A 20,329-nucleotide genomic window follows, 5' to 3' on the forward strand; every position below is an offset into this window, starting at 1 on the left:
TTTTTTGACTTGATTATTGTTTTTTGGGTGTTGAGTTTGAGAAGTTCTTTATAGATCTTGGATACCAGCCCTTTATCTGTAGTGTCATTTGCAAATATCTTCTCCCATTCTGCGGGTTGCCTCTTTTGTTGACGGTTTCCTTTGCTGTGCAGAAGCTTTTTATCTTGATGAAGTCCCAAAAGTTCATTTTTGCTTTTGTTTCACTTGCCTTTGGAGATATATCTTGAAAGAAGTTGCTGTGGCCGATGTCAAAGAGATTACTACCTATGTTCTCCTCTAGGATTTTGATGGATTCCTATCTCACATTGAGGTCTTTCACCCATTTTGAGTTTATCTTTGGGTATGGTGTTAGAGAATGGTCGAGTTTCATTCTGTATATAGCTGTCCAATTTTCCCAGCACCATTTATTGAAGAGGCTGTCTTTTTTCCATTGCATATTTTTTCCTGCTTTGTCAGAGATTATTTGACCATAGAGTTGAGGGTCCATATCTGGGTTCTCTTTTCTGTTCTATTGGTCTATATGTCTGTTTTTGTGCCAGTACCATGATGTCTTGGGGATCATAGCTTTGTAATATAGCTTGAAATCAGGCAACGTGATGCCCCCAGCTTTGTTTTTCTTTTTCAACATTTCCTTGGAGATTCAGGGTCTTATCTGATTCCATACAAATTTTAGGATTGTTGTTCCAGCACTTTGAAAAATGTCATTGGAATTTTGACCGGGATGGCATTGAAGGTATAGATTGCTCTGGGTAGCATAGACATTTTAACAATGTTTATTCTTCTGATCCATGAGCATGGAATATTTTTCCATCTTTTTGTGTCTTCTTCAATTTCTTTCATGAGTGTTCTGTAGTTCCTAGAGTATAGATCATTTACCTCCTTGGTTAAGGTTTATTCTGAGGTATCTTATGGTGTTTGGTGCTATTGTAAATGGAATCCATTCTCTAATTTCTCTTTCTACAGTTACATTGTTAGTGTGTAAGAAAGCAACTGATTTCTGTGCATTGATTTTGTATCCTGCCACATTACTGAATTGCTGTATGAGTTCTAGTAATTTGGGGGTAGAGTCTTTTGGATTTTCCACATAAAGTATCATGTCTTCTATGAAGAGACAGAATTTGACTTCTTCTTTGCCAGTTGGGATACCTTATTTTCTTTTTGTTTCTGATTGCTGTTGCTAGGACTTCTAGTACTATGTTGAACAATAGTGGCAAGAGTGGGCATCTTTGTCGTGTTCCTGATCTTAAGGGAAAGGTTCTCAGCTTTTCCCCATTGAGGATGATATTCGCTGTCGGTTTTTCATAGATGGATTTTATGAACTTGAGGAATGTTCCCTCTATCCCTATACTCTGAAGAGTTTTAATCAGGAAAGGATGCTCTATTTTGTCAAATGCTTTTTGTGCATCAATTGAGAGGACCATATGGTTCTTCTCTCTCCTCCTATTAATGTCCTCTATCACATTGATTGATTTGCAAATGTTTAACCACCCTTGCTTCCCAGGGATAAATCCCACTTGGTCGTGGTGGATGATCCTTTTGATGTATTGTTGGATCCTATTAGCTAGGATTTTGTTGGGAATTTTGGAATCCATATTCATCAGGGATATTGGTCTGAAATTCTTTTTGATGGGGTCTTTGCCTGGTTTGGGATTAAGGTAATGCTGGCCTCATAGAATGAGTTTGGAAGTTTTCCTTCTGTTTCTATTTTTTGAAACAGCTTCAGGAGAATAGGTATTATTTCTTCTTTGAATGTTTGGTAGAATTCCCCAGGGAATCCATCAGGCCCTGGACTCTTCTTTTTTGGGAGGTTTTTGATCACTGCTTCAATCTTGTTACTGGTTATTGGCCTATTCAGGTTGTCAGTTTCTTCCTGTTTCAGTCTTGGGAGTTTATAGGTTTCCAGGAAGGCATCCATTTCTTCCAGGTTGCTTAATTTATGGGCATATAGTTGTTGATAGTAATTTCTAATAATTGTTTCTATTTCCTTGGTGTTAGTCGTGATCTCTCCCCTTTCATTCATAATTTTATTAATTTGGGTCCTTTCTCTTTTCTTTTGGATAAGTCTGGCCAATAGTTTATCAATCTTATTAATTCTTTCAAAGAACCAGCTTCTAGTTTCATTGATCTGATCTACTGTGTTTCTGGTTTCTAATTCATTGATTTCTGCTCTAATCTTAATTATTTCTCTTCTAATATGTGGCTTAGGCATCATTTCCTGCTTTTTCTCCAGTTCTTTAAGGTGTAAAGTTAGTTGGTGAATTTGGTTTTTTCCTTTTTTTGAGTGAGGCTTGGATGGCTATGTATTTCCCACTTAGGACTGCCTTTGCAGTATCCCATAGATTTGGACTGATGTGTTTTCATTCTCATTGGTTTCCATGAATTGTTTAGGTTCTTCTTTGATTTCCTGGTTGACCCAAACATTCTTGAGCAAAGTGTTCTTTAGCTTCCAAGTGTTTGAATTTCTGCCAATTTTTTTCTTGTGATTGAGTTCCAATTTTAAAGCATTATGGTCTGAGAATATGCAGGGAATAATCTCAACTTTTGGTATCAGTTGAGACCTGATTTGTGACCTATGTGGTCTATTCTGGAGAAATTTCCATGTGTGCTCAAGAAGAATGAGTATTCTGTTGTTTTAGGGTGGAATGTTCTGTATATATCTATGAGGTCCATCTGGTCCAGTATGTCATTCAAAGCTCTTGTTTCTTTGTTGATTTTCTGCTTAAATGATCTGTCTATTGCTGAGAGTGGAGTATTGAGGTCTCCTACAATTAATGTATTATTATCAATATGAATCTTTATTTTCGTTAACAGTTGGCTTATGTAGTTGACTGCTCCCATGTTGGGGGTGTAGATATTTACAATTGTTAGATCTTCTTGTTGGATAGATGCTTTAAGAATGATACAGTGTCCTTCTGTGTCTCTAACTACAGTCTTTAGCTTAAAATCTAATTTCTCTGATATAAGAATTGCTACACCAGCTTTCTTTTGAGGTCTTTGGCATGGAAGATGGAGCTCTGTCCCTTCACTTTTAGTCTGGATGTATCCTTAGGTGCAAAATGAGTCTCTTGTAGACAGCATATCGATTGGCCCTGTCTTTTTATTCAATCTGCAACCCTGTGCCATTTTATGGGAGCATTTAGGCCATTCACATTGAGAGTGATTATTGAAAGATATGAATTTATTGTCATCATGTTGCCTGTGAAGCCCTTGTTTCTATAGATTGTTTCTGTAAATTTCTGTTGTATATCACTCTTGGGGTCTTTCTCCTTTTATAGAACCCCTCTTAATATTTCTTGCAGGGCTGGCTTAGTGGTTATATATCATTTCAATTTCTGCCAGTCTTGGAAGCTCTGCATCTCTCCATCCATTCTAAATGACAGCCTTGCTGGATAAAGTATCGTTGGCTCTATGTTCTTCTCGTTGGTACCCTGAATATGTCTTGCCTGCCCTTTCTGGCTTGCCAGGTCTCTGTGGATAAGTCTGACGTTATTCTGATGTTCCTCCCTCTGTACCTAAGGAATCTCTTCCCCCTAACTGCCCTTAATATGGTTTCCTTGTTTCTAAGATTTGCAAGTTTTACTATTACATGCTGGGGCGTTGGTCTGTTTTCCTTGATCTTGGGAGAGGTCCTCTCTGCCTCTAGGACAGGAATATCTGTTTCATTCCCCAGATTAGGGAATTTCTCAGCTGCAATTTGCTCAAATATATCTTCTAGTCCTCTCTCTCCACCCCCTCAGGGATTCCAATAATTCTGACATTGGAATGTTTCATGGCATCACTTATTTCTCTAATTCTGTTATCATGGATTTTAAGCTGTTTCTCCCAGGCCTCCTCTTTTTCCTTCTTTTCTATCAATTTGTCTTCTAGATCACTAATTCATTCTTCTGCCTCATTTACCCTAGCTGTTAGGGTATCTAGATTAGATTGGATCTCATTAATAGCATTTTTAAGTTCTGTCAGTTCAGCTCTCATTTCTGGCCTTAGAGACTCTATGTTGCCATTAATCGATTTCTCCATTTTAGCTATCATCTTCATAACTGTTACCCTGAAGTCCATTTCCAACATCTTGTTTATATCTGTATCCATTTGTAAATCTGTGGCAGAAGTCACAGTCTCTGAGTCTTTCCTATTTGGGGGGGGTTCCTCCTCCTAGCCATTCTGTTGACGGGTGGTTGAGGGAATGTACAGAGTCCAAATTACTGAACACAATCCATGCAAGATGCACCTGTTTTATAGGGACCTTAGGATTGTCGGCCTCTTGTTCTCTCAACCTGTCTTTTGGGGAAGGGGCCTGCCGTGCTGTTACTCAGGCAACCTTTTGGGCAGAGTTTCCCTGCCCCCTGTCGGGGGAGGGGTTGGGCTCAGTGAAAACTGTTTTTTTTTTGGGGGGCTTTTGTTCTCTGGTGGCTTTCCCTGGTGGCTTTCTGTGTCTCTTCCAAGAGTCAGAGCAGAAGAGACCATTTCTAACCCTCTGTCTCAGAACAGAAAGATCACAGTCTGCTCTTCATTGAGCTCTCCAGGCCACTCTATCTACATTTCTGTCTGTGCTGCTAAAAACTGCAGCATCCTGGGTTGTATGCCCCTCAGCTTCCAGGTCCAGGCACGTCTCTCCCCTTTGTGCTTCTAAAACCGCCAGTTGCCCCCAGTTCCCATGCATGGCCCCAGGCTCCAGGTTTCAGTCGGGGGGCTGCCCTAAAGTCCTTTCCTCAACGCTACTGGTCTGCAAGTCTGTGCCCCATCCCCAGACCAGGAGGGTTTCACGCACCAGTAGTGCAGGCTCCCAAAGCCTCCCTCCCCCTTCCGTTTATCTTCTGAAATCTGCCCTCAGAATCATGGCTCCCCACTTCATACCTTGACACCAACCACCTGCGATATTCTTTTTGTAGAGATCCAGATGTATCTTTTTACATCTCAGGCTGATTTCATGGGGGTTCAGAGCGGTCTGGTAGATATCCAGCTCAATTCAGGGGACTGGTTGGATAGGGTCCCCTGTTCTTCCACCATCTTTTCTCCTCTCACACTCAATTTCTTTACCTTTTCCCAAACTTCCTAGTCTCTGACCACATAGCTGGTGTTTTTATTCAGCTTTTAATCTTTTCGTAGATCTTTATTACTTGTGCTTCTTATAGATTCACTTTGCTTTTGTAAATAAGCCCTAGACACCCTGCTGATGTGCTTACTTTCATGTGTCTTATATTCTCTGTTGGTGTTGTTATGCTAAGTGGTCCTATTCACATCCCTCCAAAATGATAAGTTGTCTCCTATTTTTATCATAGAACTAATAATACTGACGTCCTTCCTAGATTTATTTGGCTATTATTATTATATATTATTGAATATATGCTGCCTTTAATTCCATTGCCTTTGGCATATTATGTCTTTTGTATAGCACATAACTATTTAGAGAATGTTTTATTAATTTCAAAAATCATGTTCTATCCTCACCCTATTCTAAGTGAATTTCCATTGTCCTTAGAAAGGAGATCAGTATCCTGTATCAAAAAAAAAAAAAAAAAAGAAAGAAAAGAAATGAGCTTATCAAGCACTTGTAAGCAATCCTAATAACATTCTAGTTTGTATATAAGTAACATTTGGAGATGGTTTATAAATAAAACAAGCAAACAAACATAAAATTCCTCAAGGTATATATAGAATATATTTTATTGCATGGAATGTAATTATCTCTGAGTTCATGTTAAAATGTTTATATCAATGTATAACTCTTTTAGCATGTGTATTTATATACTTACATACAAATATGCAAATTATATACATTTTTAATATATTTTAATGGGTATACTCTTGGATTACAATTTGTGTTTTAAAAGCTATTCTTTGAGTCTAAAATCACAGGTACACAATATGAAGAGAAGCATGATAGGGTACATGAGCATCTTTATCTTAGGAATCTAAATGTTCTTCTGTAACAGTTTCTATCTTCTCTCTTTTAATTCCTAAAGAAGAAATAAATCTTAGGAATTTCAGTATAACTATATCTGATCATCTAAATGGGATAATCATTTTATATATGTAGTTGATGTTATAAACTATGAAAGGTTACTTGTAACAGATTACTTTGGATAATATGAAAAGAATTTTGGGTATATTAGGATACCATGATTCTGCAAGATCTCTTTTATAGAACATAGTCAGTATCTAGAGTACCTTCAGGCTTCGTCATAGGGCAAGCATTGGCATTTTTAGCTGGGAAACTCATAAAACTTCTGACATAGTTTAAGATGTTCTTACTTAACTCAAGTAAATAGTTTAAGCATATATATGTATGAAATCATACATGGCCACTAGTTATCTGCCCTTATGGTGTCTGCCATATTAAGAGGTAGAAAATAGCCTATTGTATTTGAAATATAATTCATCTGTATTTGGATGTAATGTAAAAAATTGGTATTATTTTTATAGTTATACTGATTTCTAGCTGGAGAAACATTTTCTTTTATTAAAGATGTTTTCTTTTATCATAGATGAAGCTTTTTTTTTCTTTTTAAAAAGATTTTATTTATTTGAGAGAGAGAGAGGCGGGAGGGGCAGAAGCAGAGGGAGAGGGATAAGCAGACTCCCGGCTGAGCAGGGAGCTGAACTGGGACCCTGGGATCATGACCTGAGCCAAAGGCAGATGCTTAACCAACTGAGCCACCCAGGTGCCCCATAGATGAAGCTTCTTGAAATAAGTTACCTATTGAAAATAAATTATACCAAGTATACTTTTTAGAAAGGATATATACTTTCCAACTGTACAGAAAATCCTTACAAATGATGAATTTTTATGTGACCAGATCACAATTTTAAAACTGGGTTGGATATTTTCTTTTCTGGAAACTACATAGTATGTGTGTGAATATTAGAGACAAGAAAATTAAACTTAGTTTTTCCCAAAGAAAATACAAAAATCCTTAATAGTCCTAATGACACTTACAATAATTAATTCTCTCTAGTGGTAAATGCATATGACTTGAGCTAGTCATCCAGACCAATCTATATGTAGTAGTTCACTTCCTTCTACTCAGCATTCTTAGCCTTCCTGATTGAAGTTTGTACAATTGTTTTTCCTTATATTTCTAGGTTATATAGATACAAATAACTCTTCAAGTAGTGAAAAATTCAGTGAATTAGCTTGTTGTTTTTGCTTAAATAAAACTCTTAAGGAAGTCACTCACTTGCTTTGTCTTCTTTTTTGTTTCAGGGTGCTTTGGTTAGTGCAAGTTCAGATGATACCCTTCATTTGTGGAATCTTAGACAAAAAAGGCCAGCTATTCTTCATTCTCTTAAATTTAACCGAGAACGGTAAGAAAGTCTGAGTTAAACAATTTCTTGATGTATGAGAAAAGTATTTCCTGAGAAGTTTCAGGTTAACTTTTGAAAGACTAGATTTTTTCAGAATCTTAATACCTGGAATAATTTGATGTTATGCTTGCTTTGTAGTAGTTTATTTTCATAGAAAATTTGTAATTGATTAGAGTCAATCATCTAATGGGGAACTCCTACCATTTCTGTTCTTGCTATAAACTGGCACTGCAGCAATGATGCATTTTTTTTCCCCCTACGCCATGGTGCTGAAAACTCAGACCTAACATTTTAAAAGTCAAGTAAATACTAAATGTTTTTTTACACCTTTTGATCGTGGCAGTTATGTCCTACACTAAACTCTTTTGCTTAAATATTTTAACATGAAAAAAAAACCCTGAGACAAAAGTTTTAGATTCCAAAAATGTTGGTACCAAGTGTTGAGCAATACTACACATACAAGCTTAATGTTTTCCAAGATGGTAATTTGATCAGAATGTAGATTCTCCCATTTTAGAATGAAATATTAATAATCAGAGAAAATTAAATGAATGGATATGGGAAAATTTACTAGATTTTATTTGTAACAAATTACCAAACTTTAATGTTTCTAATGTTGGTGTCAATTAGACCTAGAACATAATTTACATCTACTCAACTGATAATCCCCCTGGAGATAAGTAAAATTTGTATTTCATTATCTGTCTCTGTAATTTAACTGAAAAATAACCTGATATTTGTTTATTATTTGGAAAACAATCTAACTCTTTGCAGTGAATGAGAAGGGCCATCACAGGAAAATTTGATGTTAATGAAAGAAAAAGAAACCCCTGACAAGTAAATTTACACAGATTAGCAAGTACTATTCAAACTGAGGTAGGTGAATAATGGAGGCAGGCAGTCACTGCTAAGAACTCAAGATAGTGCTTATTTTATTTTGTTGAATGGTAATAGTTTAATAAGGAATCATCACTATATGGACAGAGTTTAAAGAAGTAAATCTGTTTTTATAAGTATGTGAGGAAAAACGATGGCAGTTATGCAGACATTCTTTTATTTACCTGAAGTTTTTTTTCACTTGTGTGCATACTGTACTATTTAAATCATTAACCTTCAATATTCATGAATGTTATGTCTACAGTGTTTTAGGATTCACCATCAATTATATTATATTTATTACATCCAGTATATTTTGAGAGGAAGAAATTTATATTTTAGATGTCTGCTAAAACTAGATGGAATTTCTTTATTTAGATTGGATCTAATTTTGGTTATTTTATCTTAAATTTTAAAGTAAGTAATATAGCAGAAATTTCAGGATATTAAAAAATTTAAAGATCAGTCAAGAGTTGTACTATTCCTGTTTTTTATCACTAAAAATATTACCTACGCAGATATTGACATATTGATTTTATCTCTTTCTCTGCTTGTAAGATTTTTGTTTGTTTGTTTCAATGATTTGAGTAGATCTGGCCTTACACTAGTGTGTAGATGAACAAAATAGGTTTTTCACCCTCACAGTTGGAATGTTGAAGGAAATGTTCTGGCCCCTTTTATGGCCCTTTTGGGGGGGGTGGGGAAAGAAACAATTGATGGTGATGATTTTCAGTTATAATTTTATTATCTTAATTGATTTGGATTTACCTGTTAGCAACATAAAAAACCAAGCTGACAGTTTTTGGACATATAGGATCATAGAAATTTGTAGGCATTGCTTCTTTTAATGCTTACAAAAGTATGATATCTATTTTTTTGACAAAGATAAATTCATTATCTTAAATTTGAAAGTTATCATTATCTTGAATTGAAGTAATCATTAACTATCACAATTTACTGTAGGGAGGGAAATATTTTTAAATGTATGGTGAATGGAGGCTTAGGTCTGTAAAGGAGAATTTAATAACCAAGCATCTTTTGGAACTCTAAGCCTTCTTAAATTAGCCAGTTAACTATGTAAATTTCTATATATCCTTATGTTTGTACCGTATATATATTTATATAGCTTATGCTATACATTTTAGGTTTTTATTTATTTTTTCATAGGGCACCTTCAACCTTTGGTCTCATATTCTTTGAAGGCAGTAACCATTGAGAAATAGGTTTAGATATTTCAGCTGCTTCTGGGGAATGATCCTTGGATTCCTTTCAAATCTGATTTTAAAGCTAAATATGGAAGAACAACTGTTTTGATTTCTGTGCTACATGATCTGAAAATTAATAAAATAAGACATTCATATTTTAGGCATCTTAATAGTCCTTGCTATCACTGATCATAAATTGTATAATGGGAAAAGCTTAGAATTGTTTTATATGGTTTTCAAGTAAAATTCAATAGATAGTCTATGACATACAGACATTAAATTATTTGTACTTATTATATCAGAGTTATTTTTTTCTATCTGTGGTGTTCTGCTTTGATATCATCAGAGTACTTCTAAGGAATATTAGCTAAGCTGCAGGGAAGGAATATTTTAAGAACCCTATAATTTATGAAATTATCTAACAAACTTGATCCATCAGAGTTGGCTTTTGGGGAAGTTTATAACCCCAATTTAAGATATACTATTGCTTTAGAAAGGTAATTTGCATTATGTTTATTTTTAAATTTTCTTGAATAATTAACATATTTACCTGGTTTGACATTCAAAAGATGTAAGTTGTATATACAATGAAGGATTTATCTTCTACTCCTGTTCCTTGGACACTTAGTCCCCATCAATGGAGGCAAGCAGTGTTACTTATTTACTATATCTTTCCAGAGATTTATTATGTACACATAAAGGCAATTATATGTAACATAATTTTTGCCTTATGTATATATAAGCAAATATGAATATACATGTTTCTGTAACACAAATTATAGCATGTTATACAGTTTTGTATCTTGTTTCACTATCTTTGTAATTTATTCTAAAGATCATTCCTTATCAGTATATAAAAAACTTCCTTATTTTTTTTCTTTTTGATGTGTGTGTAAATGTTACCAAATCAAGAAACTGTGTAGGGGCACCTGGTTGGCTCAGCTGGTGGAGCATGAAACTTGATCTCAGAGTTATGGGTTCGAGCCCCATGCTGGGTATAGAGCTAACTTAAAAATAAAATCTTAAGAAAAACATATTAAAAAAACAGTGTAAATGTTAAGTGTACACCATGAAATAATTTACCCATGTTAACAAACACAAGAATCAAGAAACAGAAAATTACTAGACCCACAGAAACCCCCGTTTTACCTTTCAATCACTACCTAATCCCCAGGTGTAATACTATCCTGATTTCAAACACTATAGATTAGTTTTGCCTGTTGTTTGGAAAATTATAGAAGTGATATCATACATATATTCTTGTTTATGTTTGGCTTCTTTTGCTCAATGTTCTATTTATAAATTTCATCCATGTTGCATGTAGCTATAGTTAATTACTTTCATTGTTATGTAGTATTCAATTTAGTGAATAGTCTTCAGTTTGATTAACCATTCTACTTTAATTCTTGCTTAAAATTAACTTTTGTGTTTCCACTTAAGTTTTAGAAATAACTTGTCAAATTCCACAAATACATTTGCTGAGATTTTGATTAGAAAACTAATTTGAAAAGATATATGGATTCGTGTTCATTGCAGCATTTATAACAGCCAGGGTATGGAAGCAACCTCAGTGTCCATCAATAGATGAATGCGTAAAGATGTGGTATGTGTATGTGTATGTGTGTGTGTGTGTGTGCACGTGCACGTATACACACACACACACACGCACACAATAGAATATTACTGATCCATAAAAAAAGAATGAAATCTTACCATTTGTGATAGCATGGATGGACCTAGAGGGTACTATGTTAAATGAAATAAATCAGACAGGAAAGGATAAATACCATATGATATCATTTACATGTGCTATCTAAAACAAAACAAGACTTATAAATAGAGAGAACAAACTGGTGGTTGCCAGGAAAGGGGGTGGTGGGCAAAATAGGTAAATGAGATTAAGAGGTTCAACCCTCCATTTACACAATAAAGAAGGGAAAAAAAAAGAAATACTTTGAATCTGTAGATTAGTTTGAAGAGAACTGACATATCCCATGATGATGGGGGATGGCAATATTGATTCATTGTCATTCATGATGACAACATTGAATCATTCAATCAATGAACATGGTATATGTTATATCCCTCCATTTCCTTAAGTCTTTTTTGATTTCTCTAAATAACATGTATAAATTTTTCTGAGGTCTTCCACATTTTTTTAGGTTTAGTCATAAACATTTTTTTTTTTAAATTCCAGTGTAGTTAACACACAGTGTAATATTTGTTTCAGGTGTACAATTAGTGATTCAACAATTCCATACATCATCCAGTGCTCATCACAAGTGACTCCTTAATACCCATCTCCTATTTTACCCATCCCCACTCCCACCTCCAACAGTTTATGCTCTATAGTTAAGGTGTGTTTCTTAGTTTGTCTTTCTCTCTCTCTCTTTTTTTCCCTTTGCTCATTTGTTTCTTAAATTCCGTGTACAAATGAAATCATATGGTATTTGTTTTCATGAATGACTTATTTCGCTTAGCATAATACTCTCTGGCTCCATCCATGCTGTTGCAAATGGCAAGATTTCATTCCTTTTTATGGCTGAGTAATATTCCATAGTATGTATATATAAAAACACAGACACACACACACACACCACATTTTCTTTATTCATTCATTAGTCAATAGATGTGGCTGTTTCTTTAATTTGGCTATTGTAGATAATGCTTCTAAAAACATGGGGGTGCATGTATCCTTTTGAGTTAGTATATTTGTCTCCTTTGGGTAAATACCCAGTTGTGTGATTACTGGATCATAGGATAGTTCTATTTCTAACTTTTTGAGGAACTTTCATACCATTTTCCACAGTGGCTGTACCAGTTTGCATTCCCACCAACAATGCACAAGGGTTCCCTTTCTCCACATCTTCTCCAACACCTGTTGTTTCTTATGTTGTTGATTTTAGCTCTTCTGATAGGTGTGAGGTGATATCTCATTGTAATTTTGATTTGTATTTCCCTGATGATGAGTGATGTTGAATATCTTTTCATGTGTCTGTTAGCCCTCTTCTTTGGAGAAATGTCTCTTCATAACTTGTGCCCATTTTGGAGTGTTCAGTTGTATCAGGTTTTTTATATTTTAGATACTGACCCCTTATTGGATTTGTCATTTGCAAATATCTTCTCCCATTCTGTAGGTTGCTATTTAGTTTTGTTGATTGTTTCCTTTGCTCTGCAGAAGCATTTTATTTTGATGAAGTTGCAGTAGTTTATTTTTGCTTGTATTACACTTGCCTAAGGAGAAATATCTAGAAAAATGTTGCTACTGCTGATGTCAAAGAAATTCTGCCTTTTCTCTCTTCTAGGATTTTTATGGTCTCAGGTCTCACATTTAGGTCTTTAATCAGTTTTGAGTTTATTTTTGTGTATGGTATAAGAAAGTAGTGCAGTTTCATTTTTTTTTGCATGTAGCTGTCCAGTTCTCCCAACATCATTTGTTGACGAGACTGTCTTTTCCCTATTATATATACTTTGCTCCTTTTTCAAAGATTACTTGACCATATAATTGTGGGTTTATTTCTGTGTTTTCTTTTCTGTTCCATTGATCTTTGTGTCTGTTTTTGTGCCAGTGCCATACTGTTTTGATTACTACTGCTTTGTAATATAACTTGAAGTCTGGAATTGTGATACATCCAGTTTTGTTTTTCTTTGAAGATTGCTTTGGCTATATAGGTTTTTTTGTGTGTGTGTGGTTCCATACAAATTTTAGTATTATTTGTTCTAGTTCTGTGAAAACTGCCTTTGGTATTTCAATACAGAGATTGCATTAAATGTGTAGATTGCTTTGGGTCATATGGATCTTTTAACAGTATTTGTTCTTCTACTCCATGAGCATGAAATATCTTTCCATTTGTTTGTGTTATCTTCAATTTCTTTCATCAGGGTTTTATAATTTTCAGAGTACAGGTCTTTTACCTTGGTTAAGTTTATTCCTGGTATTTTATTATTTGGGGTGCAATTATAAATGAGATTGTTTTCTTAATTTCTCTTTCTGCTGCTTCATTATTAGTGTATAGAAATGTAACAGATTTCTGTGCATTGATTTTATATCCTGTGACTTTACTGAATTCATTTATCAGTTCTAGTTGTCTTTTGGTGGAGTCTTAAGTTTTTCTATTATACAGTGTCATGTCATCTGCAAATAGGGAAAGTTTTACTTCTTCCTTTCCAATTTTGGATGCCTTTTATTTCTTTTTGTTGTCTGATTGCTGTGGCTAGGACTTCCAGTATTATGTTGAATAAAAGTGGTAAGAGTGGATATTATTGTCTTGTTCTGACCTTAGGGGGAAAAGCTCTCAGTTTTCCCCTTCAAGCATGATATTGGCTGTGGCTTTTTCATATGAGGTCTATTATGCTGAGGTATGTTCCCTCCTAACCTACTTTGTTGAGGATTTTTATCATAAATAAATGTTGTACTTTGTCAAATGCTTTTTCTTCATCTATTGAAATGAGGATATAGTTTTTACCCTTTCTCTTATTAATGTGATGTATCATGTTGACTGATTTGTGAATATTGAACCACGCTTGCAACCCAAGAATAAATCCCACTTGATTGTAGTGAATGATTCTTTTGCTGTACCATTGGATTTGATTTGCTAGTATTTATTGAGAATTTTTGCATCCATGTTCATCAGAGATAATGGCCTGTAGTTCTCTTTTGTGTGTTTGTGTGTGTGTGTATGTGTAGGGGGGTCTTTATCTGGCTTTGATATCGGGGTATTACTGGCCTCATAGAATGAATTTGGAAGTTTTTTCTTTTCAATTGTTTGGAATAGTTTGAGAATAGGTATTAACTCTTCTTAAAATGTTTGACAGAATTTGCCTGTGAAGCCGTCTGGTCCTGGCTTTTGTTTGTTGGGAGTTTTATTTGATTACTGGTTCCATCTCCTTGTTTAAAATCAGTCTGTTCAAATTTTCTGTTTCTTCCAGCTTCACTTTTAGGAGGTTATATGTTTCTAGGAATTTATCCATTTCTTCTAGGTTGTCCAATTTGTTGACATATAATTTTTCATAATATTCTCTTACAATAGTTTGTTTTTCTGTGGTATTGGTTGTTATTTCTCTTCTTTCATTTCTGATTTTGTTTGAGTCCTCTCTCTCTCCCTCTCTCTCTCTTTCTCCTTCTCTCTTTCATGAGTCTGGCTAGAGGTTTATGAATTTTGTTTATTTTTGCAAAGAATCAGCTCCTGGTTTCATTGATCTGTCCTATTGGTTTTTTTGTTTGTTTGGTTTGGTTTGGTTTGTATATCATTTATTTCTGTTGCAATTTTTTATTATATCCTTCCTTCTGCTGTTTTTGGGTTTTGTTTGTTCTTTTTCTGGCTCCTTTAGGTGTAAGGTTAGGTTGTTTATTTGAGATTTTTCTTGCTTCTTAAGGTAGGACTGTATTGCTATAAACTTCCCTCTTAGAGCCACTTTTGCTGCATCCTAAAGGTTTTGGCTTTTTGTATTTTTTTTAAAATTTTTTTATTGTTATGTTAATCCCCATACATTACATCATTAGTTTTAGATGTAGTGTTCCATGATTCATTGTTTGTGCATAACACCCAGTGCTCCATGCACAACGTGCCCTCCTCAATACCCATCACCAGGCTAACCCATCCTCCGATCCCCCTCCCCTCTAGAACCCTCAGTTTGTTTTTCAGAGTCCATCGTCTCTCATGGTTCATCTACCCCTCTGATTTCCCCCCCTTCATTCTTCCCCTCCTGCTATCCTCTTCTTTTTTTTTGCGCTGTGAATTGTGCAAGACTGTTGAATCTCAGATTTATACATCTGAAACAAATAATGCAATATATGTTATGGCTTTTTGTATTTTCATTTTCATTTGTTTCCATGTAATTTTTGATTTTCTCTTTGATTTCTTGGTTGATCTATTCACTGTTTAGTAGCATGTTATTTAACTTCCGTGTATTTGTGGTCTTTCCAGATTTTTTCTTGTGGTTGATTTCTAGTTTCATAGCATTTGGTCAGAAAGGATGCATGTTATGACTTTGCTCTTTTTGAATTTGTTGAGACTTACTTTATGGCCCAATATGAGGTCTATTCTGGAGAATGTTCCATGTGCGCTTGAAAAGAATGTGTATTCTGCTGTTTTAGGATGCAGTGTTGTGAATGTATCTGTTAAATCCATCTGGTTCAATGTGTCATTCAAAGCCACTGTTTCCTTGTTGATTTTCTGTTTGGATGATCTATCCATTGATGTAAGTGGGATGTTAAAGTCCTCTACTCTTATTGTATTAGGATCTACTAGTTCCTTTATGTTTATTTGTTATGTTTATGTATTTGGTGCTCCCATGTTGAGTGCATAAATATTTATAATTGCTTATCTTCTTGTTGGATTGTTCCCTTTATAATTGTAGAGTATCCTTGTCTCTTATTACAGTCTTGTTTTAAAGTCAGTTTTGTCTTATATAAGTTTGCTACTCCAGCTTTCTTTCTTTTTTTTTTTTTTAAAGATTTTATTTATTCATTCATGAGAGAGAGAGAGAGGCAGAGGCAGAGGGAGAAGCAGGCTCCCTGCGGAGCAGGGAGCCCGATGCGGGACTCGATCCCAGAACCCTGGGATCACGACCTGAGCTGAAGGCAGACGCTTAGCCGACTGAGCCACCCAGGCATCCCTCCAGCTTTCTTTTGACATCCCTTTGCATGATAGATATTTCTCCATCCTCTCACTTTCAGTCTGCAGGTGTCTTTGGTCTGAAGTGAGTCCATTGTAGGCAGCATATAGATGGGCCTTTTTTTCTTTTTTTGGAGTGGGGGGGAAGGGCAGAGGGAGAGAGAGAGAATCTTAAGCAGGCTTCATGTCCAGTATGGAGCCAGAGGTAGGGCTCAATCTCACAACCCTGAGATCATGACCTGAGCCAGAATGAAGAGTCAGATCCTTAAGCAACTGCACCACCCAGGCACCTCAGGTCTTTTTTTTTATTATTCATTCTGTCACCCTACGTCTTTTGATTGGAGCATTTGGCCCATTTGCTTTCAAAGTAATTATTGATAGAAAAATATTTATTGCCGTTCTGTTACCTGTTTTGTCATTGTTTTTGTAGTTTTCCTCTGATCCTTTCTTCTCTTGCTCTCTTTCATGGATTGTTGGCTTTCTTTAGTGACATACTTGGACTCCTTTCTCTTTATTCTTTGCATATCTATTAGTAGTTTTTGATTTGTGGTTACTATTAGGTTTGTATATAACATCTTCTTCATATAGCAGCCTGTATTAATTGATAGTTACTTAAGTTTGAATCCATTCTTTACTCCTCTCCCACCCATGTTTGAGGTATATGATGTCATATTTTACATCCTTTCATTTTTTAATTCCTTGACTGATTTTTATAGATATACTTATTTTTACTGATTCTGTGCTTCCACCTTTTTATACTTCTGCTAATATTTCTTTTCCATTTAAAGTGTTCCCTTAAATATTTTTTGTAGGGCTGATTTAGTGGTCATGAATTCCTTTAGGTTTTGTTTGTCTGAGAAACTCTTTATCTTTCCTTCTATTTTGAATGATAGCCTTGCTGGATAGTCTTCCTGGCTGTAGATTTTTTTTCTTTTCAGCACTTTAAATACATAATGCCTCTCTTTTCTGACCTGCAGAGTTTCTGTTGAAAAATCTGATAGTCTTATGGGATTTCCCTAGTATGTAACTCTCCTTTTCTCTTGCTTCTTTAAAAATTTTTTCTTTATCACTACTTTTTGTCATTTTAAAAACTATGTCTCTGGGGCACCTGGGTGGCTCAGTTGGTTAAGTGTCTGCCTTCAGCTCAGGTCATGATCCCAGGGTCCTAGGATAGAGCCCCATGTCCCTGCTCCATGGGGAGTCTGCTTCTCCCTCTGCCCCTCCCTCTGCTCATGCTCTTGTGCTCTTTCTCCCACAAATAAATAAATAATACATCTTTAAAAAATAATAACTAAAAAAATAAAAACTATCTCCCTGGGTTGATTTTTGGGGGGAGTCTCTGTGCCTCCTAGATCTGGATTTCTGCTTCCTTCCCCAGATTAGGGTAGTTTTCAGCTATTATTTCTTCAAATAAATTTCCTTCCCCCTCTTCTGTCTGTCCTTCTTCTGGGATCCCTATAATGCGAATGTTATTATGCTTGATGGAGTCACGGAGTTTCCTAAGTCTATTCTCATTTTGCATAATTCTTTTTTCTCTTACTTGCTCAGCTTTATTACTTTCCATTACTTTGTCTTCGAGGTCATTAATTCATTTTTCTGCTTCCTCTAGCCTGCCAGTTATTCCATTAAGTGTATTTTTAATTTCATTTTTTGTGTTCTTTATCTCTGATTGGTTCTTTTTTATCTCTTTGTTAAGGGTCTAACTGATGTCCTCCACTCTTTTCTCAAGTCCAGTGAGTACCTTTATGATCATTACTTTAAATTCTCTCTGGCACATTACCTATAACCATTTTGCTTAGGACTCTTTCTGTTGTTTTGTTCTGTTCTTTCATTTGGGACATATTCCTCTGTCTTCATTTTGTTTAACACCCTGCTGTTTTTGTGTGTTAGGAAAGTCAGCTATGCCTCCTGCTCTTGAAGGTAATGACTTTATGAAGAAGAGGTCCTGTAGTGCCCTGCAGTGCAGTGTCTCCTGTTCTCTGGGACCTGACACTTCAGGAGTGTCTCCTATGGGCTTTGTGTGTGCCTTGCTGTTGAGTCCTGGCTGCTTCTTCCTTCATTCCAGTCATCTGCAGAAGCTCTCTTTGCCTGTTTTGGGCAGTGTTTGGTCCCTGGCTGGGTATGGCATGTTTTAACAAAGTGTGCTGGTCTTGTGTGTCGACCTCAGAGAATCGGGGACCTGAGGTGGCAGAGGAACTGAGAAAAAGAGACGACAGTATAGTGAGACACAGGGGACCCCGAGCAAACAACCCAAGGTGCTGAGGTTTCTTTTCCATAATCTAATATACCTTCTACAATGACATAGGTCTATAATGATACAGCAGGGGCTTAGTAAGGCACATTATTCCACGTACACAGGGTTAGTTAAGTGAAGCAGGGGGAGTGGAGAAGGAGTAAAGAAATCTGTAACTGGCTGTAATCAATTAATTGTAAACACCATTGTACTCAGACCTTAACACAGGATAAGAAAACAAAGAAGGGAATGCACAGTGTGCTGTTTACAGCTGGCTTCCTATCTACAAAACATCTTCTGCTGTGTACTTTAGAACAGACCACACACATCCCAAGGGCATTTCACTCTGATCCTTTTGGGTTATTTTTAACCCTGCAATCTCAAGTTTTCTCAGAGATCTCGGAGTCTAAATGAACATGCACCAGTGGTCGTTGTGGCATTCTGTTTCCCACACTTGTGAAATGAGGTCTGCTGCTGCCACTAGAACTGAGGCCCCACAAAATGTGCAGGTCAGGAGATGAGGTCTTGGTGGGGTCTTCTGGGGGAGGGGTCCTGCAGCACTGGGACTGAGGAAAGCATGACTGGGAAGGGCAGATCTGCTGAAATGCAGGTAGGTGGGGCTTGGTATAAACAAGTTAGGTAGCTAGAGTAGGTGACATGCTGGTTCCTGCAAGTGGCCATGTGTTTATACTATGCTGGGGGGCTGGGGAGAGAAATGGTGCCTGCCAGCTCCCTTGTTCCTGGAGGGTCTCCCCATGATACCTGCCGCTCCAGGCCATGTTCTGAGATGAGTAAATAACTCTACCTCCTGTCTGCCCCTGGTGTTTTTCATACTGCTGCTTCCACCCTCTATCTCCAGTGGCTGCCGGGCATCTCTTTAAGGTCAGGGACTTCACTTCCTGATGTCTTCTGGGCTCTCCAAGAGTGGAGCCTGCTGATTTAAAAAAATCCAGGCTTTAAGTCTCACTGGTTGTAAGAACTCAAAAGATTGGGCCCCTCTCACTTTCAAAGCCAAATGTTAGGGGATTCCTCTTCCATGTGTGGACTTCCCAGTGTGATAGCCTGTTTTTTACCCTTCCCCATGCCACTAGCTCCCTCCCCACCCCAGAAGGTCATGGTCCATTTCACTCCCAATCTGTGTCTTTATCTTCTTCAGTGTGGCCTATCTTCCTATCTTCTTCAGTGTGGCCTGTTTTCTACATTTAGTTTTGGAGTTTGTTCTGCCAGTCTTCATCTCATTTTCTGGGTTATTCATACTGATGTTATTTATGTTGTGAGTGTTATTTAGTTGTACCTGTGGGACAAGATGAGCTTAGGGTCCTCCTACTTTGCCATCTTCCCAGCTTCCAACTATGTATTATTTATGTTATATACAGGGTTTTTTAGTTGTAAGGCAGAGGACCAGGGAGAAAAGGGGCTATTTTACCTTGGTCAGAACTAGTGATTCTAATTTAATTATTTTCATTAAATTTGTGGAATCCAGCCCTCCCTAGGCAGCCCCCTCTCAAGCCTAGGGGCATAAAAAATTGATAATTATAATTTTACATGCAGTTATAATATATAATGCAGAGGGATCTCATGTACTCCTTGCCCAGTTTCACCCAATGGTAGTAACATCTTTAAAAACTATAGTACAAATTCAGAACCAGGATATTGGCATTGATTTGGACAAATGTATAATGACATGTATCCATTATTATAATATCATAGAGTAGTCACTGCCCTAAAAATCCACTCTACTTTGCCCATTCATCTCTGCACCCAGTCCACCCCCTAGCAACTACTATTTTGTTACTGTCTTCATAGTTTTGCCTTTTTCAGAATGTCATATAATTAGAATCACAGGGTATGTAGTCTTTGCAGATTGGCTTCTTTCCCTTAATAATATCTATTTATGGTTCTTCCATTTATTTTCATGGCTTGATGGCTCATTTCTTTTTATTGCTAAATAATAATCCATTATCTGAATATAGCGAGTTTATTTATCTGTTCACCTCCTGACCAACATCTTGGTTTGTCTCTATGTTTTGGCAATTATGAATAAAGCTGCCATAAACATCGACATGTAGATGTAGACGTATGTTTTCAACTCTTTT

The 20,329-nt window shown here is 36.2% G+C and overlaps 1 protein-coding gene across 1 annotated transcript in view; it reads left to right on the plus strand.

Moving 5' to 3' along the window:
- Nucleotides 1-20,329, plus strand: part of STXBP5L (syntaxin binding protein 5L) — a 419,146-nt gene that overhangs the window by 110,377 nt on the left and 288,440 nt on the right. The window contains exon 5 of the mRNA XM_021692509.1: nucleotides 7,202-7,302. Within this exon, the coding sequence (XP_021548184.1) occupies nucleotides 7,202-7,302 (101 nt within the window). The remainder of the gene's footprint in view (nucleotides 1-7,201; nucleotides 7,303-20,329) is intronic.

Source organism: Neomonachus schauinslandi, chromosome 1 (assembly GCF_002201575.2).
Source record: "Neomonachus schauinslandi chromosome 1, ASM220157v2, whole genome shotgun sequence".
Taxonomy (NCBI): Eukaryota; Metazoa; Chordata; class Mammalia; order Carnivora; family Phocidae; genus Neomonachus; species Neomonachus schauinslandi.